The sequence below is a fragment of the Rutilus rutilus genome (genome assembly GCF_951802725.1).
Source record: "Rutilus rutilus genome assembly, chromosome: 14".
In the NCBI taxonomy this organism is placed as follows: Eukaryota; Metazoa; Chordata; class Actinopteri; order Cypriniformes; family Leuciscidae; genus Rutilus; species Rutilus rutilus.
In genome coordinates this window covers 4,718,116-4,738,713 of record NC_140219.1, presented here as the reverse complement: position 1 = coordinate 4,738,713, position 20,598 = coordinate 4,718,116, and the positions used below count along the sequence as shown (strand labels likewise).

The following is a 20,598-nucleotide window of genomic DNA, read 5'->3' as shown; positions in this document are numbered from 1 at the left end:
TTTTTTTTTTTTTTTTTCTGCATGATCTGGGGAAAGATATGAGCACTGGTCTATGATAGGCTACTGTTTTTTTTTTGTTTTGTTTTTTCCCTTTCTTTAAATTATTTTGTTTGAATTGTTTTCTGTATTGCTGCTGTATCAGTATCTATAGACGCGTGACTCTAAAATGTATTGTATTTTTGCTGTAGCCAATTGGCAATAGAATGTGATGCATTACAGCTGTGAGATCGCGAGGTGTCAGTGTAATCCTAGAGTACGGCTCATGACGTCAAATACTGTTATTCCTCCCCTTCGCATTTAATGCTCGTGTATCCTGCTCGTCAGTGGTTCTAGTGTATTCTTGCTTTTGCTTTTCAGCGATTCGAGTTTTTTTCGGCAGTAAGTGTAAACTTTTAGAGGGAAAAGCAATGCTTAATATAGTCGACAGAGTGTAGCAGAGGAATTGCCTAGATCCTTGTCTGTATTATCTTCAGAATGGAACAAAGAAGATTCGCGCAATGGCTGATGGAGCGCGCAAAATTCACTCTAATGGCTGCATTGCTTGTGTTTGGTGCGGTGGCACGAGCGCAAATTCAGTACTCCATCTCAGAGGAACAGAGGGACGGAGCTGCTGTGGGAAATATCGCGAAGGATTTGGGAATAGATCACAGAACCCTAAAAGAGCGAGGATTTCGCATCGTCTCGACCTCAGGCCAGTCAATATTCACTGTGAATAAGAACGACGGTGTCTTGTATGTAAACGGTAAGATAGATAGAGAGGAGATATGCGAGAGAAGCACTCCGTGTTTAATCAATCTAAAAATCGCATTAGAAAATCCACTTGAAATCCACTATGTAACTGTTGAGATTTTGGACGTAAACGACCACGCGCCGAGTTTTCCGGAAAGCGAGATGCATTTAGAGATTGGGGAATCTGCCCTGCCCGGTGCGCGCTTTCAGCTTGAGGCTGCGCGCGATTCTGATAGTGGCAGCAATTCTGTGCATCATTACAAACTCAGTCACAATGATAATTTTCGACTTGAAGTCAAAGATCGCGGAGAAGACGGTAAAATTCCTATCTTGATTTTACAAAAGCCTTTAGACCGTGAGGTTATTCGAAACATTAATTTGCAATTAATTGCTGTTGATGGGGGAAAGCCTGCCAAGTCTGGGACAATGGAGATAACAATTAATGTTTTAGATATAAATGATAACTTTCCTGTGTTTACAAAAGAGGTTTATTCAGTCATGCTGAGTGAAAATGCGCCCATAGGTACAACTGTGATACAGGTCAACGCCACAGATTTAGATGAGGGCCTAAATGGTGAGATAGTTTATTCATTTGGTAAAAGTGTTAATAGTAAAGTACGAAAGCTGTTTGATATTAACAACATCACTGGTGAAATAACTGTAAAGGGACTATTAGATTATGAGGACAAAGACAGCTATGAGATTGATATACAAGCATCTGACAAGGGATTAATTCCCACAATTACGGATAAGAGCGTGACCATAAAAATAGTTGATGTAAATGATAATGTTCCTGAAATAGAGGTGACATCATTTTCAAACTCCATTCCAGAGGATTCTAGACCTGGTACTACAGTGGCTTTGATTAGTGTATTTGATTTAGATTCTGGACTCAATGGCAAAGTCTCTTGTTCTTTAGAAGATGACATGCCTTTCAAACTAATACCTTCTTCACAGCATAGTACATACTCATTAGTTTCCACATCACCATTAGACAGGGAAACTAAATTTCAGTATGACATCACAATAGTTGCAAAGGATGCAGGACAGCCATCACTGTCTTCTGTTAAAACTATAACTGTTCTGATATCAGATGTAAATGACAATAGTCCAGAATTCTCATTCTCTCCCTATGCGTTTTATGTGATGGAAAATAATGTCCCAGGCAAATTATTATTTTCTGTGTCTGCTTCTGACAAAGACTCAAATGAAAATGCTGTAGTTAGCTATCATATATGGAGAGAAAATACAGAGGAAAACAAATATACATCGTTCATCAATATTAACTCTGAAAATGGGGAGATTTATGCAATAAAGAGCTTTGACTTTGAAACTGTAAAAACTTTCCAGTTCCAAGTTATTGCTACAGATTCTGGAAGTCCGTCTCTGAGCAGTAACGTGACAGTGAACATGTTTATTCTGGATCAGAACGACAACGTTCCAGTGATCTTATATCCAGTCAGCGCTAACGGTTCTGCTGAGGGTGTGGAAGAGATTCCCCGGAATGTGAACGCAGGTCATTTGGTGTCTAAAGTCAGAGCCTATGACGCAGATATAGGATACAACGGCTGGTTATTGTTTTCACCGCAGGAAGTTAGTGACCACAGTCTCTTTAGTTTGGACCGCTATACAGGACAGATAAGAACCCTTCGCTCATTCACAGAAACAGACGAGGCCCAGCATAAACTGCTCATACTGGTCAAAGACAATGGGAATGTTTCACTCTCAGCAACAGCGACTGTGATTGTCAAAGTTGTGGAGCCCAAAGAGGCTTTTGCAGCTTCTGATGTTAAACACACAGTAAAAGACGAGGAGGAAACCGACGTGACATTTTATCTGATCATCACTTTGGGCTCGGTTTCAGTGCTTTTTGTCATCAGCATCATCGTGTTGATTGTAATGCAGTGCTCTAAATCTACAGACTATTCGTCCAAGTATTTACAGGACACAAATTACGACGGGACTCTGTGTCACAGCATCCAGTACAGATCTGGAGACAAACGGTACATGTTAGTTGGACCCAGAATGAGTATCGGCTCTACAATAGTGCCAGGCAGTAATAGGAATACTCTAGTGATACCAGATCGCAGGAGGAGAGATTCTGGAGAGGTAAGAAAATGACTCTTACATCTGTGTATTAGCTATAGGAAAGTTTTAAGACACATCTCGGTTGCTGTCCATGGTACTGAAGCTGCTCAGGCTGTTGTTTCAAATGGAACATTCTTAGTGTCCTCTTTCTCATATTCAGATTTACTTGTCATTTAGACTTAATTGTTATGGTAAAAATATTTTTTTTTACATTGCCAAAGCATAGCAATATTAAATATGCAAACTTATAACCATTGAAGATATCTATCTATCTATCTATCTATCTATCTATCTATCTATCTATCTATCTATCTATCTATCTATCTATCTCTCTCTCTCTCTCTCTCTCTCTCTCTCTCTCTCTATATATATATATATATATATAACTGCACTAATAAAATATAAGTAGGAATAGAGCAACTTGTCTTGTTATGTTTTCCTTTTTATGTATGATGTACAGTATCTTATCTTTTCTCCAGTCATGGTCCTATTCCACTGGTTGTCCTTTTGTTGAGGCAGGACTTGCATATCTTGCATCATGGTTTGAGCTTCTCCAAGTAGAAATGAAATGTGTCCTCCTTTCTGTATCTGATTGTTGTGGGTTGAGAAGAAAGGAATAATCTCTTCCTAAAATATGTGTAATTAAAGCATATTGTTAAAAAGTAGATTTCTTTTTCCACTTCATTTTGTTTGTTCGCCAGGTCTGTCTGTGTCGGCCCGCCTCTATGGAGAGATTGTGTTGTTCACTTGTCTGTAAATGTCAGGGTTGTGAGATCATGTTGGTCTGTCGGTATTCTGCCAATTTATTATGCTGATAATATTTCAGTGCTGGGATTTGTGCTATGTGGATCAGCTGGACATGTTTTAAAATGTAAAGTCGATTCTAAAACAAACTGGCCGAGAGGACTTCTCTCTGTGGTCGGATATTGGTGGTTCTGGGCTTTGTGATGTCTGTGTATCACTACTATTTAGGTGGGCATGGAATTTCAAGGCTTTTTTATTTAAATTATTTGTGGATACTGTTCTAATTCTGCTCTGCATGCATTATTTAGATATTTACATTGCAATATAGTTTTGCAGAATTCTTCCTGCAGTTTCTAATGGTTGTGTGTTCTATTTAGTGAACGGATGGTTTGTGAACAGACCCTAGACCTCACATCCAGTGGGACGTTTTCTGTTATTTATTTAATTATTTTTTTCCCAGATTCTGATTGGATTGTAAATTGATATTCTTCTTAACAATAAAACTATCTTTATGCATTATCCCTCGGATTGTTCACGGCCTTGCTGAGGTTTCCTGTGTTGTTGATGTTTATGCCATTGTTTTCTCAGTGTTTTCTGAAGACATTTTGTTTCTTTAAAAGTTATGATATTGGCCTTGGCACCTGCAACTACTGTGTCTTTTTCAGAATCTCTCTATCTCTCTTTCTCTTTTACTCAATCACTTACTTGTTTTCATAAACAATATGTTTGGTCTAATGAGAGAATATTGAATGTTTAAGGATATGGGTTGGATTGTTTAGGAGTCAACTGATAAAATTACATGCATTTGACAACAGTAAAATATTTTGGTCGCTGCAATGCAACGAACGCTTCAGATCGCGAGATGTCAGTGTAAACCTATAGAGAAAGGCTCATGACGTCAAACAGTTGCTCGTGGGGTTTTGTGTGTGTGTGTGTGTGTGTGTGCTTGTTCCGCCCTCTTGGTTTATTCGTATTTTCTCGTTTTCACCACTGATGCCGTTATTTGTCAGCGTTTTGCATTGACCGACTCGTTTTCAGCTTAAACGTGAGATGGGACCATGCAACAAATACTCTTAGACTGATCGTGAAATTCTGTGTGAAGGGGTTTTTGTAATCTCAGAAAAATGGAACAAAGACAACGCTTTCATCAGCTGGAGTTGAACGTGAAACTCGCTTTCATTGCTGTATCTCTGTTTTTGGGGAGCGCAGTTTTGGCACAAATACGCTACTCGATTTCTGAAGAGCAGAAGGACGGAGCTGCTGTGGGGAATATCGCGAAGGATTTGGGTATTGATCACAGAACACTAAAGGAACGAGGATTTCGCATCGTCTCGACCTCAGGCGAGTCCATGTTCAGTGTAAATCAGAATGACGGTGTCTTGTATGTGAACGGTAAGATAGACAGAGAGGAGGTGTGCGAGAGGATCACCCCGTGTTTAATCAATCTGAAAATCGCTCTAGAAAACCCACTAGAAATTCATTATGTCACTGTAGAGATATTGGATATAAATGATCACAGTCCACGGTTTCCCGAGAATGAAAAGCGGCTGGAAATTTGGGAATCAGCTATGCCAGGCGCGCGCTATCCGCTACAGGCTGCGCGTGATCCCGATAGTGGAATCAATTCGGTTCAAACATACAAACTCAGCAATAACGACCATTTCCGTCTTGAAATTAAAGACCGAGAAGATGGTAAAATTCCAATTCTGATTTTACACAAACCACTTGACAGAGAAGTGACTAAAAACATAAAATTATTACTAACTGCTTTAGATGGGGGGAGACCTCCTAAGTCTGGCTCAATAGATATATTGATTGATGTACTGGATATAAACGATAATGTGCCTGTATTCACAAAAGAAACTTACACGGTTGTACTGAATGAAAACGCACCCGTGGGAACAACAATTGTACAGATTAATGCCACTGATTCGGACGAGGGTCAAAACGGACAGGTAGTTTATGCTTTAGGAAATAATGTTAATAATAATTTACGTGAACTTTTTGAAGTTAATTCAATCACTGGAGAAATTATTGTGACTGGCCTTTTAGATTTTGAGGTCAAAGATATATATGAAATTGACATTCAGGCATCTGACAAAGGAAATGTTCCTCTTGCGACGGATCAAAGTATAGTCATAAAAATCGTCGATGTAAATGATAATGCACCGGAAATAGAGGTGACATCATTTTCAAGCTCCATTCCGGAGGATTCTAGACCTGGTACTACAGTGGCTTTGATAAGTGTCACTGATTTAGACTCTGGGCTCAATGGGAAGATCTCCTGTTCACTGTCCGATGATTTACCTTTTAAACTAATGCCGTCATCACAAGATAATATTTATTCTTTAGTTACGTCTGCTTTACTTGACAGGGAAACTACATTTCAGTATGACATCACAATAGTTGCAAAGGATGCAGGACAGCCATCACTGTCTTCTGTTAAAACTATAACTGTTCTGATATCAGATGTAAATGACAATAGTCCAGGATTCGCATTCTCTCCCTATGCGTTTTATGTGATGGAAAATAATGTCCCAGGCAATTTTTTATTTTCTGTTTCTGCTTCTGACAAAGACTCAAACGAAAATGCTGTAGTTAGCTATCATATATGGAGAGAAAGTAGCGAGGAAAACAAATACACGTCTTTCATTAATATTAACTCTGAAAATGGGGAGATTTATGCGCTTAAGAGCTTTGACTTTGAAACTGTAAAAACTTTCCAGTTCCAAGTTATTGCTACAGATTCTGGAAGTCCTTCTCTGAGCAGTAACGTGTCAGTGAACGTGTTTATTCTGGATCAGAACGACAACGTTCCAGTGATCTTATATCCAGTCAGCGCTAACGGTTCTGCTGAGGGTGTGGAAGAGATTCCCCGGAATGTGAACGCAGGTCATTTGGTGTCTAAAGTCAGAGCCTATGACGCAGATATAGGATACAACGGCTGGTTATTGTTTTCACTGCAGGAAGTTAGTGACCACAGTCTCTTTAGTTTGGACCGCTATACAGGACAGATAAGAACCCTTCGCTCATTCACAGAAACAGACGAGGCCCAGCATAAACTGCTCATACTGGTCAAAGACAATGGGAACGTTTCATTCTCAGCAACAGCGACTGCGATTGTCAAAGTTGTGGAGCCCAAAGAGGCTTTTGCAGCTTCTGATGTTAAAAACGCAGTAAAAGACGAGGAGGAAAACGACGTGACATTTTATCTGATCATCACTTTGGGCTCGGTTTCAGTGCTTTTTGTCATCAGCATCATCGTGTTGATTGTAATGCAGTGCTCTAAATCTACAGACTATTCGTCCAAGTATTTACAGGACACAAATTACGACGGAACTCTGTGTCACAGCATCCAGTACAGATCTGGAGACAAACGGTACATGTTAGTTGGACCCAGAATGAGTATCGGCTCTACAATAGCTCCAGGCAGTAATAGGAATACTCTAGTGATACCAGATCGCAGGAGGAGAGATTCTGGAGAGGTAAGAAAATGACTCCTACATCTGTGTATTAGTTGTAGGAAACAGTTTTAAGACACACCTCGGTTGCTGTCCACGGCACTGAAGCTGCTCAGGCTGTTGTTTCAAATTGAACATTCTTAGTGTCTTCTTTCTCATATTCAGAATTATTTGTCATTTAGACTTAATTGTTATGGTAAAAAATAATGTTTTACATTGCCAAAGCATAGCAATATTATGCAAACAACCGTTGAAGAAAGACATATAAAAATATGAGAAGAAAAATTACTGTACTAATAAAATATAAGTAGGAATAGAGCAGCTCGTCATGTTATGTTTTCCTTTTTATGTATGTTGTACAATATCTTATATCTTCTCCAGTCACGGTCCTATTCCAATGATTGTCCTTTTGTTGAGGCAGGACTTAAATATCTTGCAGCATGTTTTCAGTTTCTTCAAGTAGAAATTACATTTGTTCTCCTTTCTGTATCTGATTTTGGTGGGTTGTGAAGAAAGGAATAATCTCTAAAAAATATATGTATAATTAAAGCATATTGTTAAAAAGTGCAGTTCATTTTCCACTTCATTTTGTTTTCAGTGCAGTTTTTTGTTTGCCAGGTCTGTCTGTGCCCGAATTCTATATTATTTGAATTTATTATGTTTTTTATGCCTGAAATTGAATTTTATGCCCAAAAGACAGAACAAATTATTTGTGTTAAATTAATCCCGTGAGAGGGACTGGGTTGCTCTCCGTGGTGCTGACTTTGTGATGCCGCTTGCTATCCGGCATAATACGACGTTGTCTCTTTTCTGTTTGGTTCTATGTGTATTTTAGGCATATTAAAAGAGTTTCAAGAAATTCAACATTAATTATGAGTTTAATGAATAGCAATGCAATGAAAAAGCACGAGGTGTCAGTGTAAACCTATAGTACTACTCAAAACGTCAGAGTACCTCCCCGTTTTTTTTTTTTTTCGTTTTTTTTCGTCACAGATTTGTACACGATCTCTTTTTCACCAGGCTAGCGGTGCGGCTTTCTCAGTGCTTTTATCCTTCGTTTTACTTCGTAATATCTTTCGGGGTCTAGAGCATTTCGGTCATCCGTATCATGTGGCTACTGGACTAATATTTGGACAGCCGTTGTGAAATTGCTGTGGAACGAATACAGTGCAAAAAATGGGACAAAGGAGACATGATCAGTGGCTTGAGCGGCATGTGAAAATCCTCTTCGTTGTTGCATCGCTTGTTTTTGGCAGAACGGTTTGGGCACAAATACGCTACTCGATTTCTGAAGAGCAGAAGGACGGAGCTGCTGTGGGGAATGTTGCGAAGGATTTGGGTATTGATCACAGAACACTAAAGGAGCGAGGATTTCGCATCGTCTCGACCTCAGGCGAGTCCATGTTCAGTGTAAATCAGAATGACGGTGTCTTGTATGTGAACGGTAAATTAGATAGAGAGGAAGTGTGCGAGAGAAGCACCCCGTGTTTAATCAATCTAAAAATCGCTTTAGAAAATCCTCTCGAGATTCATTACGTGACTGTTGATGTAATAGACGTGAATGACCACGCTCCGAGATTCCCAGATCAGGTGAAGCATTTAGAAATAGGCGAATCGGTGCTTCCCGGTGCGCGATTCCAACTTCAGGCAGCGCGCGATCCAGACAGTGGCAGTAATTCAGTTCAGACTTATAAACTGAGCCACACCGAATTTTTCCGTATTGAAATTAAAGATCGTGACGAAGACGGAAAAGTTCCCATTCTGATTTTACAAAGGCCGCTTGACCGAGAGGTTACAAAAAGTATGAAATTGCAGTTAACCGCTTTAGATGGAGGGAGACCACCAAAGTCTGGAACTATGGAGATAACGATAGATGTGCTAGATATAAACGATAATGCACCCGTTTTCACTAAAGAAGCGTACACTGTAATACTAAATGAAAACACACCCGTTGGCACAACCATTTTTAGGGTGAACGCAACTGATTTGGATGAAGGTCAGAACGGCGAAATAGTTTATTCATTAGGACATGATGTCAATGACAAATTGCGTAAACTGTTTAATGTTAATCAAATCACAGGAGAAATTGTTGTGACAGGTCTTTTGGATTTTGAAGTTAAAGATAAATATGAGATTGATATTCAAGCATCAGACAAAGGAACTGTTCCTCTAACAACAGATAAAAGTATAATTATAAAAATTGCTGATGTAAATGACAATGCACCTCAGATAGAAGTGACGTCATTCTCGAGTGCCATTCCTGAAGACTCTAAAGCTGGCACAACGGTGGCTTTAATAAGCGTATCTGATTTAGATTCTGCCATAAACGGGAGAGTCACCTGTTCATTATCTGAGGACATTCCTTTCAAACTAATGGCGTCATCTCAAGAAAACACATACTCATTAGTCACAACATCATCTCTTGACAGAGAGACAATTTCTCGCTATGACATCACATTAGAAGCTAAAGACGCTGGTCAACCACCATTGTCTTCTGTTAAATCTATAACTGTCCAGATATCTGATGTAAATGACAACAGTCCAGTGTTCTCTGTTTCCCCTTATGCATTTTATGTGATTGAGAATAATGCTCCTGGAAAATCTTTATTTTCTGTGTCTGCCTCTGATAAAGATACAAATGAAAACAGCGTGGTCAGCTATCAAATATGGAGAGATGGTGTAGAAAACGCATATACATCTTTCATTAACATTAACTCTGAAAATGGGGAGATTTATGCACTAAAGAGCTTTGATTTTGAAACTACCAAGACGTTCCAGTTCCATGTGCTCGCTATAGACTCTGGAAGTCCGTCTCTGAGCAGTAACGTGACAGTGAACGTGTTTATTCTGGATCAGAACGACAACGTTCCAGTGATCTTATATCCAGTCAGCGCTAACGGTTCTGCTGAGGGTGTGGAAGAGATTCCCCGGAATGTGAACGCAGGTCATTTGGTGACTAAAGTCAGAGCCTATGACGCAGATATAGGATACAACGGCTGGTTATTGTTTTCACTGCAGGAAGTTAGTGACCACAGTCTCTTTAGTTTGGACCGCTATACAGGACAGATAAGAACCCTTCGCTCATTCACAGAAACAGACGAGGCCCAGCATAAACTGCTCATACTGGTCAAAGACAATGGGAACGTTTCACTCTCAGCAACAGCGACTGTGATTGTCAAAGTTGTGGAGCCCAAAGAGGCTTTTGCAGCTTCTGATGTTAAAAACACAGTAAAGGACGAGGAGGAAAACGACGTGACATTTTATCTGATCATCACTTTGGGCTCGGTTTCAGTGCTTTTTGTCATCAGCATCATTGTGTTGATTGTAATGCAGTGCTCTAAATCTACAGACTATTCGTCCAAGTATTTACAGGACACAAATTACGACGGGACTCTGTGTCACAGCATCCAGTACAGATCTGGAGACAAACGGTACATGTTAGTTGGACCCAGAATGAGTATCGGCTCTACAATAGCTCCAGGCAGTAATAGGAATACTCTAGTGATACCAGATCGCAGGAGGAGAGATTCTGGAGAGGTAAGAAAATGACTCCTACATCTGTGTATTAGTTGTACGAAACAGTTTTAAGACACACGTCGGTTGCTGTCCACGGCACTGAAGCTGCTCAGGCTGTTGTTTCAAATTGAACATACTTAGTGTCTTCTTTCTCATATTCAGATTTTTGTCATTTAGACTTAATTGTTATGGTAAAAATAGTGTTTTACATTGCCAAAGCATAGCAATATTAAAATGCAAACAACCGTTGAAGAAAGACATACAAATATGAGAAGAAAAATTACTGTACTAATAAAATATAAGTAGAAATAGAGCAGCTCGTCATGTTATGTTTTCCTTTTTATGTATGTTGTACAATATCTTATATCTTCTCCAGTCACGGTCCTATTCCAATGATTGTCCTTTTGTTGAGGCAGGACTTAAATATCTTGCAGCATGTTTTCAGTTTCTTCGAGTAGAAATTACATTTGTTCTCCTTTCTGTATCTGATTTTGGTAGGTTGTGAAGAAAGGAATAATCTCTAAAAAATATATGTATAATTAAAGCATATTGTTAAAAAGTGCAGTTCATTTTCCACTTCATTTTGTTTTCAGTGCAGTTTTTTGTTTGCCAGGTCTGTCTGTGTCGGCCCGAATTCTATATTATTTGAATTTATTATGTTTTTTATGCCTGAAATTGAATTTTGTGCCCAAAAGACAGAACAAATTATTTATGTAAATTAATCCCGTGAGAGGGACTGGGTTGCTCTCCATGGTGCTGACTTTGTGATGCCGCTTGCTATCCGGCCTAATACGACGTTGTCTCTTTTCTGTTTGGTTCTATGTGTATTTTAGGCATATTAAAAGAGTTTCAAGAACTTCAGCATTAATTATGAGTTTAGTGAATAGCAATGCAATGAAAAAGCACGAGGTGTCAGTGTAAACCTATAGTACTACTCAAAACGTCAGAGTACCTCCCCGTTTTTTTGTTTTTTCCCCGTCACAGATTTGTACACGATCGCTTTTTCACCAGGCTAGCGGTGCGGCTTTCTCAGTGCTTTTATCCTTCGTTTTTCTTCGTAATATCTTTCGGGGTCTAGAGCATTTCGGTCATCCGTATCATGTGGCTACTGGACTAATATTTGGACAGCCGTTGTGAAATTGCTGTGGAACGAATACAGTGCAAAAAATGGGACAAAGGAGACATGATCAGTGGCTTGAGCGGCATGTGAAAATCCTCTTCGTTGTTGCATCGCTTGTTTTTGGCAGAACGGTTTGGGCACAAATACGCTACTCGATTTCTGAAGAGCAGAAGGACGGAGCGGCTGTAGGGAATGTTGCGAAGGATTTGGGTATTGATCACAGAACACTAAAGGAGCGAGGATTTCGCATCGTCTCGACCTCAGGCGAGTCCATGTTCAGTGTAAATCAGAATGACGGTGTCTTGTATGTGAACGGTAAATTAGATAGAGAGGAAGTGTGCGAGAGAAGCACCCCGTGTTTAATCAATCTAAACATCGCTTTAGAAAATCCTCTCGAGATTCATTACGTGACTGTTGATGTAATAGACGTGAATGACCACGCTCCGAGATTCCCAGACCAGGTGAAGCATTTAGAAATAAGTGAAACAGTGCTTCCCGGTGCGCGATTCCAACTTCAGGCAGCGCGCGATCCAGACAGTGGCAGTAATTCAGTTCAGACTTATAAACTGAGCCACACCGAATTTTTCCGTATTGAAATTAAAGATCGTGACGAAGACGGAAAAGTTCCCATTCTGATTTTACAAAGGCCGCTTGACCGAGAGGTTACAAAAAGTATGAAATTGCAGTTAACCGCTTTAGATGGAGGGAGACCACCAAAGTCTGGAACTATGGAGATAACGATAGATGTGCTAGATATAAACGATAATGCACCCGTTTTCACTAAAGAAGCGTACACTGTAATACTAAATGAAAACACACCCGTTGGCACAACCATTTTTAGGGTGAACGCAACTGATTTGGATGAAGGTCAGAACGGCGAAATAGTTTATTCATTAGGACATGATGTCAATGACAAATTGCGTAAACTGTTTAATGTTAATCAAATCACAGGAGAAATTGTTGTGACAGGTCTTTTGGATTTTGAAGTTAAAGATAAATATGAGATTGATATTCAAGCATCAGACAAAGGAATTGTTCCTCTAACAACAGATAAAAGTATAATTATAAAAATTGCTGATGTAAATGACAATGCACCTCAGATAGAAGTGACGTCATTCTCGAGTGCCATTCCTGAAGACTCTAAAGCTGGCACAACGGTGGCTTTAATAAGCGTATCTGATTTAGATTCTGCCATAAACGGGAGAGTCACCTGTTCATTACCTGAGGACATTCCTTTCAAACTAATGCCGTCATCTCAAGAAAACACATACTCATTAGTCACAACATCATCTCTTGACAGAGAGACAATTTCTCGCTATGACATCACATTAGAAGCTAAAGACGCTGGTCAACCACCATTGTCTTCTGTTAAATCTATAACTGTCCAGATATCTGATGCAAATGACAACAGTCCAGTGTTCTCTGTTTCCCCTTATGCATTTTATGTGATTGAGAATAATGCTCCTGGCAAATCTTTATTTTCTGTGTCTGCCTCTGATAAAGATACAAATGAAAACAGCGTGGTCAGCTATCAAATATGGAGAGATGGTGTAGAAAACGCATATACATCTTTCATTAACATTAACTCCGAAAATGGGGAGATTTATGCACTAAAGAGCTTTGATTTTGAAACTACCAAGACGTTCCAGTTCCATGTGCTCGCTATAGACTCTGGAAGTCCGTCTCTGAGCAGTAACGTGACAGTGAACGTGTTTATTCTGGATAAGAACGACAACGTTCCAGTGATCTTATATCCAGTCAGCGCTAACGGTTCTGCTGAGGGTGTGGAAGAGATTCCCCGGAATGTGAACGCAGGTCATTTGGTGACTAAAGTCAGAGCCTATGACGCAGATATAGGATACAACGGCTGGTTATTGTTTTCACTGCAGGAAGTTGGTGACCACAGTCTCTTTAGTTTGGACCGCTATACAGGACAGATAAGAACCCTTCGCTCATTCACAGAAACAGACGAGGCCCAGCATAAACTGCTCATACTGGTCAAAGACAATGGGAACGTTTCGCTCTCAGCAACAGCGACTGTGATTGTCAAAGTTGTGGAGCCCAAAGAGGCTTTTGCAGCTTCTGATGTTAAAAACACAGTAAAAGACGAGGAGGAAAACGACGTGACATTTTATCTGATCATCACTTTGGGCTCGGTTTCAGTGCTTTTTGTCATCAGCATCATCGTGTTGATTGTAATGCAGTGCTCTAAATCTACAGACTATTCGTCCAAGTATTTACAGGACACAAATTACGACGGGACTCTGTGTCACAGCATCCAGTACAGATCTGGAGACAAACGGTACATGTTAGTTGGACCCAGAATGAGTATCGGCTCTACAATAGCTCCAGGCAGTAATAGGAATACTCTAGTGATACCAGATCGCAGGAGGAGAGATTCTGGAGAGGTAAGAAAATGACTAGCGTTGTGTTGTATTGCATTCATGATCAGCATTGCACTTTTATTTTTTTCTAATTAAATCTGATCTTCACCAATGTGTGGACATGGTAACATATAACTATTTCAGGTGTGTTTTTTAATAGCCACATTTGTATGTGAATTTTATTTTATTCGAATATTTGATGTGCCCTAATGACTGAATAAATTATTTATGTAATAAAACCCGCGATAGCGAGTGCGTCGCTGTCCATGGTGTTGAATTTGTGATGCTGCTTGCTATCCGGCATAATACGACGCGGTCTACTTTCTGTTTCTATGTATATTTTAGGTAGCCTATTTTAGAAGAACTTCAAGAGCTTCAACATGATTTTATCCCATGAATTTGCTGAGTTTAATGAATAGCAATGCAATGAAAAAGCGCGAGGTGTCAGTGTAAACCTAGAGTAGACCTCAAAACGTCAGATCACCTCCCCGTTTTTTTTTTTTCCTCGTCAACTTGATTTGTACACGATCTTTTTCACCAGCGGTGCGGCTTTCTCAGTGCTTTTGTCCTTCGGGTTTCTTCGTAATATCTTTCGTAGCGTTGGTATTTCGGTCATCTGTCATGTGGCTACTGGACTAATATTTGGACCGCCGTTGTGAAATTGCTGTGGATAGAATACAGTGCAAAAAATGGGACAAAGGAGACATAATCAGTGGCTTGAGAGGCATGTGAAAATCCTCTTCGTTGTTGCATCGCTTGTTTTTGGGAGAACGGTTTGGGCACAAATACGCTACTCGATTTCTGAAGAGCAGAAGGACGGAGCTGCTGTAGGGAATGTTGCGAAGGATTTGGGTATTGATCACAGAACACTAAAGGAGCGAGGATTTCGCATCGTCTCGACCTCAGGCGAGTCCATGTTCAGTGTAAATCAGAATGACGGTGTCTTGTATGTGAACGGTAAATTAGATAGAGAGGAAGTGTGCGAGAGAAGCACCCCGTGTTTAATCAATCTAAAAATCGCTTTAGAAAATCCTCTCGAGATTCATTACGTGACTGTTGATGTAATAGACGTGAATGACCACGCTCCGAGATTCCCAGATCAGGTGAAGCATTTAGAAATAGGTGAAACAGTGCTTCCCGGTGCGCGATTCCAACTTCAGGAAGCGCGCGATCCAGACAGTGGCAGTAATTCAGTTCAGACTTATAAACTGAGCCACACCGAATATTTTCGTATTGAAATTATAGATCGTGATGAAGATGGCAAAGTTCCTGCGTTGATTTTACAAAAGCCGCTTGACCGAGAGGTTACAAAACGCATACAATTGCAGTTAACCGCTTTAGATGGAGGGAGACCACCAAAGTCTGGAACTATGGAGATAACGATAGACGTGTTAGATATAAACGATAATGCACCCGTTTTCACTAAAGATACGTACACTGTAACACTGAATGAAAACGCACCTGCAGGCACAACCATTTTAAGGGTGAATGCAACTGATCCGGATGAAGGTCAGAACGGCGAAATCGTTTATTCATTAGGGCATAATGTCAATTATAAGTTGCGTAAGCTTTTTGATGTAAATCCAATCACAGGAGAAATTATAGTGACAGGTCTTTTGGATTTTGAGGTTAAAGATAAATATCAGATTGACATTCAGGCATCAGACAAAGGAATTGTTCCTCTAACAACAGATAAAAGTATAACTATAAAAATTGCTGATGTAAATGACAATGCACCTCAGATAGAAGTGACGTCATTCTCGAGTGCCATTCCTGAAGACTCTAAAGCTGGCACAACGGTGGCTTTAATAAGCGTATCTGATTTAGATTCTGCCATAAACGGGAGAGTCACCTGTTCATTACCTGAGGACATTCCTTTCAAGCTAATGGCGTCATCTCAAGAAAACACATACTCATTAGTCACAACATCATCTCTTGACAGAGAGACAATTTCTCGCTATGACATCACATTAGAAGCTAAAGACGCTGGTCAACCACCATTGTCTTCTGTTAAATCTATAACTGTCCAGATATCTGATGTAAATGACAACAGTCCAGTGTTCTCTGTTTCCCCTTATGCATTTTATGTGATTGAGAATAATGCTCCTGGCAAATCTTTATTTTCTGTGTCTGCCTCTGATAAAGATACAAATGAAAACAGCGTGGTCAGCTATCAAATATGGAGAGATGGTGTAGAAAACGCATATACATCTTTCATTAACATTAACTCTGAAAATGGGGAGATTTATGCACTAAAGAGCTTTGATTTTGAAACTACCAAGACGTTCCAGTTCCATGTGCTCGCTATAGACTCTGGAAGTCCGTCTCTGAGCAGTAACGTGACAGTGAACGTGTTTATTCTAGATCAGAATGACAATGTTCCAGTGATCTTATATCCAGTCAGCGCTAACGGTTCTGCTGAGGGTGTGGAAGAGATTCCCCGGAATGTGAACGCAGGTCATTTGGTGACTAAAGTCAGAGCCTATGACGCAGATATAGGATACAACGGCTGGTTATTGTTTTCACTGCAGGAAGTTAGTGACCACAGTCTCTTTAGTTTGGACCGCTATACAGGACAGATAAGAACCCTTCGCTCATTCACAGAAACAGACGAGGCCCAGCATAAACTGCTCATACTGGTCAAAGACAATGGGAACGTTTCACTCTCAGCAACAGCGACTGTGATTGTCAAAGTTGTGGAGCCCAAAGAGGCTTTTGCAGCTTCTGATGTTAAAAACACAGTAAAAGACGAGGAGGAAAACGACGTGACATTTTATCTGATCATCACTTTGGGCTCGGTTTCAGTGCTTTTCGTCATCAGCATCATCGTGTTGATTGTAATGCAGTGCTCTAAATCTACAGACTATTCGTCCAAGTATTTACAGGACACAAATTACGACGGGACTCTGTGTCACAGCATCCAGTACAGATCTGGAGACAAACGGTACATGTTAGTTGGACCTAGAATGAGTATCGGCTCTACAATAGCTCCAGGCAGTAATAGGAATACTCTAGTGATACCAGATCGCAGGAGGAGAGATTCTGGAGAGGTAAGAAACATTAAGGTTTCGCAGGATGTATTCTTGCAGTTTTTTTGTGTTAAGAATGTTCCCTTTAGAAAAAAAAAGATCCCCTTTTTTTGGGGGGTGCAAGTTGTGTTCTTTTGGACAATAATACATCTAAACTTCATCAGGATGATAAAGATTAATATGTTGAGACAAATTGTTATAATTTCCCTTCATGTTGAAACTACTTAAATCATTTTTGTTAACATTAACTGAAACTGTACAGTGGATTTCTGGGTCATATAGCATTCTTTGCATGAGACTGGATCAGAAGAGTAAATGTTGAAAAAAGTGTTATTGAGTAAAGGAAATACTTCAGTTCTTCAGTTATGTTGGATATTTAGATGCGTTTCTGCTATGACATTTTTTTATGGTTATCATTGTGATCACCATCTGGTTGCCATTTGATCATTCATCTTTTAATAACAACTTTTCAATTGTAGGAAGCAAGCCATTCTGCAATATTCCCCTGTACTCTAAAGCATTAAATAACTTTTCAGAGTGAGTATAGCTCACCAATACCAGCAGTTAACAATGACATTCACATTCTTCCTGCGTGCTTCACTGTGGTAGAGATGCATTTATTATTATATTTCTCACCAGATTTTCTAAGACACCATTCTGGAGCATCGTCATGAAACTCGTGTTTCGTTGTGATTCATCACTGAACCGGCCGTATAAAACTTCCCATACTCTGCTAAAAAACTTAATTATGTCTTTGATTTTTTTTCTGAGACAGCAAAGGCTGCAGTTTCATGCATTTGCTTAAATATTGCTAATTTCCTGAACAATAATTTGTGCTTAAGACAATTAAAAGCTTAGTGTTTAGCCATTTTGGGATTTGCACTTTTTATTGTTTTGTTATTTTTGCACAGGAGTGTAGGATATATAACTGAAGATTAGATTGCTTCTAATTATTGAAGTCTTTACTCAGCGAATGGTTGGCATATAAGTTTTACACATTATGTTTTGACACTCATACTAAGATTGCTTTTGAATGAGTTCATTTTTCATGTTTGATAATAAGGTTAAAGTTCATGTAATGACAACTGGTGCAGTCCAACACTATTTCACGACCAATTCGTACGAATTCGTACGAATGATAAAAAGTTGGCTAATTCGTGCGAATTCGTACGAATGATAAAAAGTTGGCTAATTCGTACGAATTCGTACGACCTCACTCGTGATGGGTAGGTTTAGGGGCGGGGTCAGGGTTAGGTCATTTGTATGAATTCATACGAATTGGGCAATTCGTAAAATATGTAAGATTTTGCAAAAATCTCGTACTAATTCGTACGAGTGAGGTCGTATGAATTCGTACGAATTAACCACCTCGTAGAATTTGTACGTTTTCCCGTGAGATCAGGTTGTGCAGTCAGCTGCTTTGTTTGTTTATTACGAACTAATTTGTAATGCCATTGATTGCTTATTTAAAAGATCTCAAGTTAACTTGCAGATATCGCCCTTGTGATCTATATAAAAGTGGACTGTTTTGATTGGCATGAAATATAAAACTAGAATAGTTCACAAGCTTTGGCAGTAACTAGTATTGTAATAACTTTCTACGCCATTTGGACGTACATCTGTTGTGTTAGATATGCATTAATTTTATTTATTTTTTTATTATCTTACATGTTATTTTAAAAAGTTAACCGTTTCCCCAGACAAACGTGTTTTCCGATTTAGCCTAACTTTCTATTGTTTTATTTCTCAGTTGCGTTCGTTAGCAGTGGAAAATATATTCACACAGTGTCAGCGCACACCAAAAATACAGACGTGGCATCATCGTGTGTTGGTCGATCAGCGTGTTCTGATCGCCGTGGACATTGCCTTCACACCCTCCAAGCGCTTCCAGCTTGATATAGTAAGGATTCTTTAACACAGCGATGGGCAACTTCAGTCCTGGAGGGCCACTGTCCTGCAGGGTTTAGCTCCAACCCTGATAAAACTCACCTGCCTGTAGCTTTCTAATAATCCTAAAACGCTGATTAGCTTTTTCAGGTGTGTTTGATTAAGGTTGGAGCTAAACTCTGCAGGACAGTGGCCCTCCAGGAGTAAAGTTGCCCATCCCTGCTCTAACATACAACAGGAGTGTTGTGTTCTTCTGTGTATATTGGCCAGTAGGTGGTGGTAGAGGTTCGTGAGATGGTATATTGAGAACAGAAGAAGAAGAGAGTCTGAAGCGTTGCACCACCTACTATCTGCGCTGTTCTATTTTGCTACTTCTATTGTTCATTAAAGAATTCCATATTTAAGAATATATTCCATATTTGCCTCCTTCCTTGAAACTGGTGACGTATTCTCGTGCTCCGATTCCTGTACTCGGCTGCTTACCTGTCACTGTCTCTATGGATGACATCACCTGCTCCACGTCATTATTCGTGGTGGAATCTGGCACAGCTCTGCTTGGGATGGATCTTATTAATGGCTTACATCTTCGTTTTGAAGGCAATTCAATTTTGCCAGCGCAGTCATCAACGCCTGTGCTGCAATTGTCTGTGTTGACGCCTTCAGCTGCTTTGGGATGTGCAAAAGGCTTTGTGCACAGAGTAAAGACTTCTCCAGCTGTTGCTCCTGTGCGCAAGAAACTCCGCTGCTTACCGTTGTCTGTTAGAGCCGCAGTCAGTGAGTCTGACGTGGACGCTTCGCCGTGGGTCTCCCCGATAGTAGTAGTACAGAAAAAGTTGGGTGCCATTCGAATGTGCGTGGATCTGCGAGAACCCATAGAACCCACCCTATCCGGCTGTAGTTACGGATAGCTACCAACTATCACACATTGAGGAACTGTTGTCTTTGTTAAGGGGAGCGGCTGTATTTTCCACTATCGATTTGTAGAGTGCTTATTTTCAGTTGCCCTTACATGAGGAGAGCCGCAATCTGACCGCCTTCATTACTCACGAAGGACTTTTCAGATTTTGCCGCGTACCGTACGGACTTGCTTCAGCACCTGCTGCTTTTCAGAAAATGTTGGTAACAGTTTTGCAGGGACTTCCGAATGTTGCCAATTACCTTGATGATATCATTCTCTGGGGATGTACGCAAACTGAACATGATCACACATTCAAAGCCGTTGTTCAGCACTTACAGGATGCTGGACTGAAGCTGAATCAATCGAAATGTCAGTTCAACAAAACCAGTCTGCACTTCCTGGGCCATCTGGTGAATGCGCAAGGAATTCAACCTGATGAGGATCACCTTTCTGCCATTTTTCATGCACCCGCTCCAAAAGATACCACCAGGCATTAACTGTGCTCCTCTCATCCAAAGGTACTGATCGCACCGGAATGCGCATTGCGCGCTGGGCAGCACGGCTACTGTGCTTTAACTATTATGTAATTTACCGGCCTGGGGCTCAAAATTGCACTGCCGACTGTCTTTCTCGTCTGCCTTTGCCTGCTTCGGATGAAGACTGCATGTACGCTGAACCTGAGTTTGTGGCGTTTATGTCTCCTGCAATGTCAGCTCTGTCACCTGCTGAGTTTGCTTCTGCC

General features: G+C 40.2%; 7 protein-coding genes across 8 annotated transcripts in view; all 7 read left to right on the top strand.

Annotated features, from left to right (window-relative positions):
• Positions 1 to 20,598, top strand: part of LOC311303934 (protocadherin alpha-8-like) — a 47,834-nt gene that overhangs the window by 14,603 nt on the left and 12,633 nt on the right. The window lies entirely within an intron of this gene.
• LOC311303904 (protocadherin alpha-3-like) overlaps positions 1 to 20,598 on the top strand; it is a 54,101-nt gene that overhangs the window by 20,874 nt on the left and 12,629 nt on the right. The window lies entirely within an intron of this gene.
• Positions 36 to 2,850, top strand: LOC311303902 (protocadherin alpha-3-like; the record flags this gene model as incomplete). Its single annotated transcript, XM_084430651.1, has 1 exon — positions 36 to 2,850. Exon 1 carries the CDS (start codon positions 475 to 477, stop codon positions 2,848 to 2,850), a length of 2,376 nt encoding a protein of 791 aa, XP_084286777.1. The 5' UTR covers positions 36 to 474.
• Positions 4,578 to 7,058, top strand: LOC311303908 (protocadherin gamma-C3-like; the record flags this gene model as incomplete). Its single annotated transcript, XM_084430657.1, has 1 exon — positions 4,578 to 7,058. The coding sequence occupies exon 1, from the start codon at positions 4,686 to 4,688 to the stop codon at positions 7,056 to 7,058; it is 2,373 nt and encodes a 790-aa protein (XP_084286783.1). The 5' UTR covers positions 4,578 to 4,685.
• Positions 7,591 to 10,571, top strand: LOC311303905 (protocadherin alpha-3-like; the record flags this gene model as incomplete). The annotated part of the gene is made up of 1 exon (XM_084430654.1): positions 7,591 to 10,571. The coding sequence occupies exon 1, from the start codon at positions 8,199 to 8,201 to the stop codon at positions 10,569 to 10,571; it is 2,373 nt and encodes a 790-aa protein (XP_084286780.1). The 5' UTR covers positions 7,591 to 8,198.
• Positions 11,553 to 14,078, top strand: LOC311303907 (protocadherin alpha-3-like; the record flags this gene model as incomplete). The annotated part of the gene is made up of 1 exon (XM_084430656.1): positions 11,553 to 14,078. The coding sequence occupies exon 1, from the start codon at positions 11,706 to 11,708 to the stop codon at positions 14,076 to 14,078; it is 2,373 nt and encodes a 790-aa protein (XP_084286782.1). The 5' UTR covers positions 11,553 to 11,705.
• LOC311303875 (protocadherin alpha-C2-like) overlaps positions 14,595 to 20,598 on the top strand; it is a 118,585-nt gene continuing 112,581 nt past the window's right edge. The window contains exon 1 of one of the 2 annotated variants that reach the window (XM_084430603.1): positions 14,595 to 17,092. In XM_084430603.1, coding sequence (XP_084286729.1) covers positions 14,732 to 17,092 — 2,361 coding nt within the window. In that variant the 5' untranslated portion in view covers positions 14,595 to 14,731. The remainder of the gene's footprint in view (positions 17,093 to 20,598) is intronic. The other variant, XM_084430610.1, reaches the window with a different exon arrangement.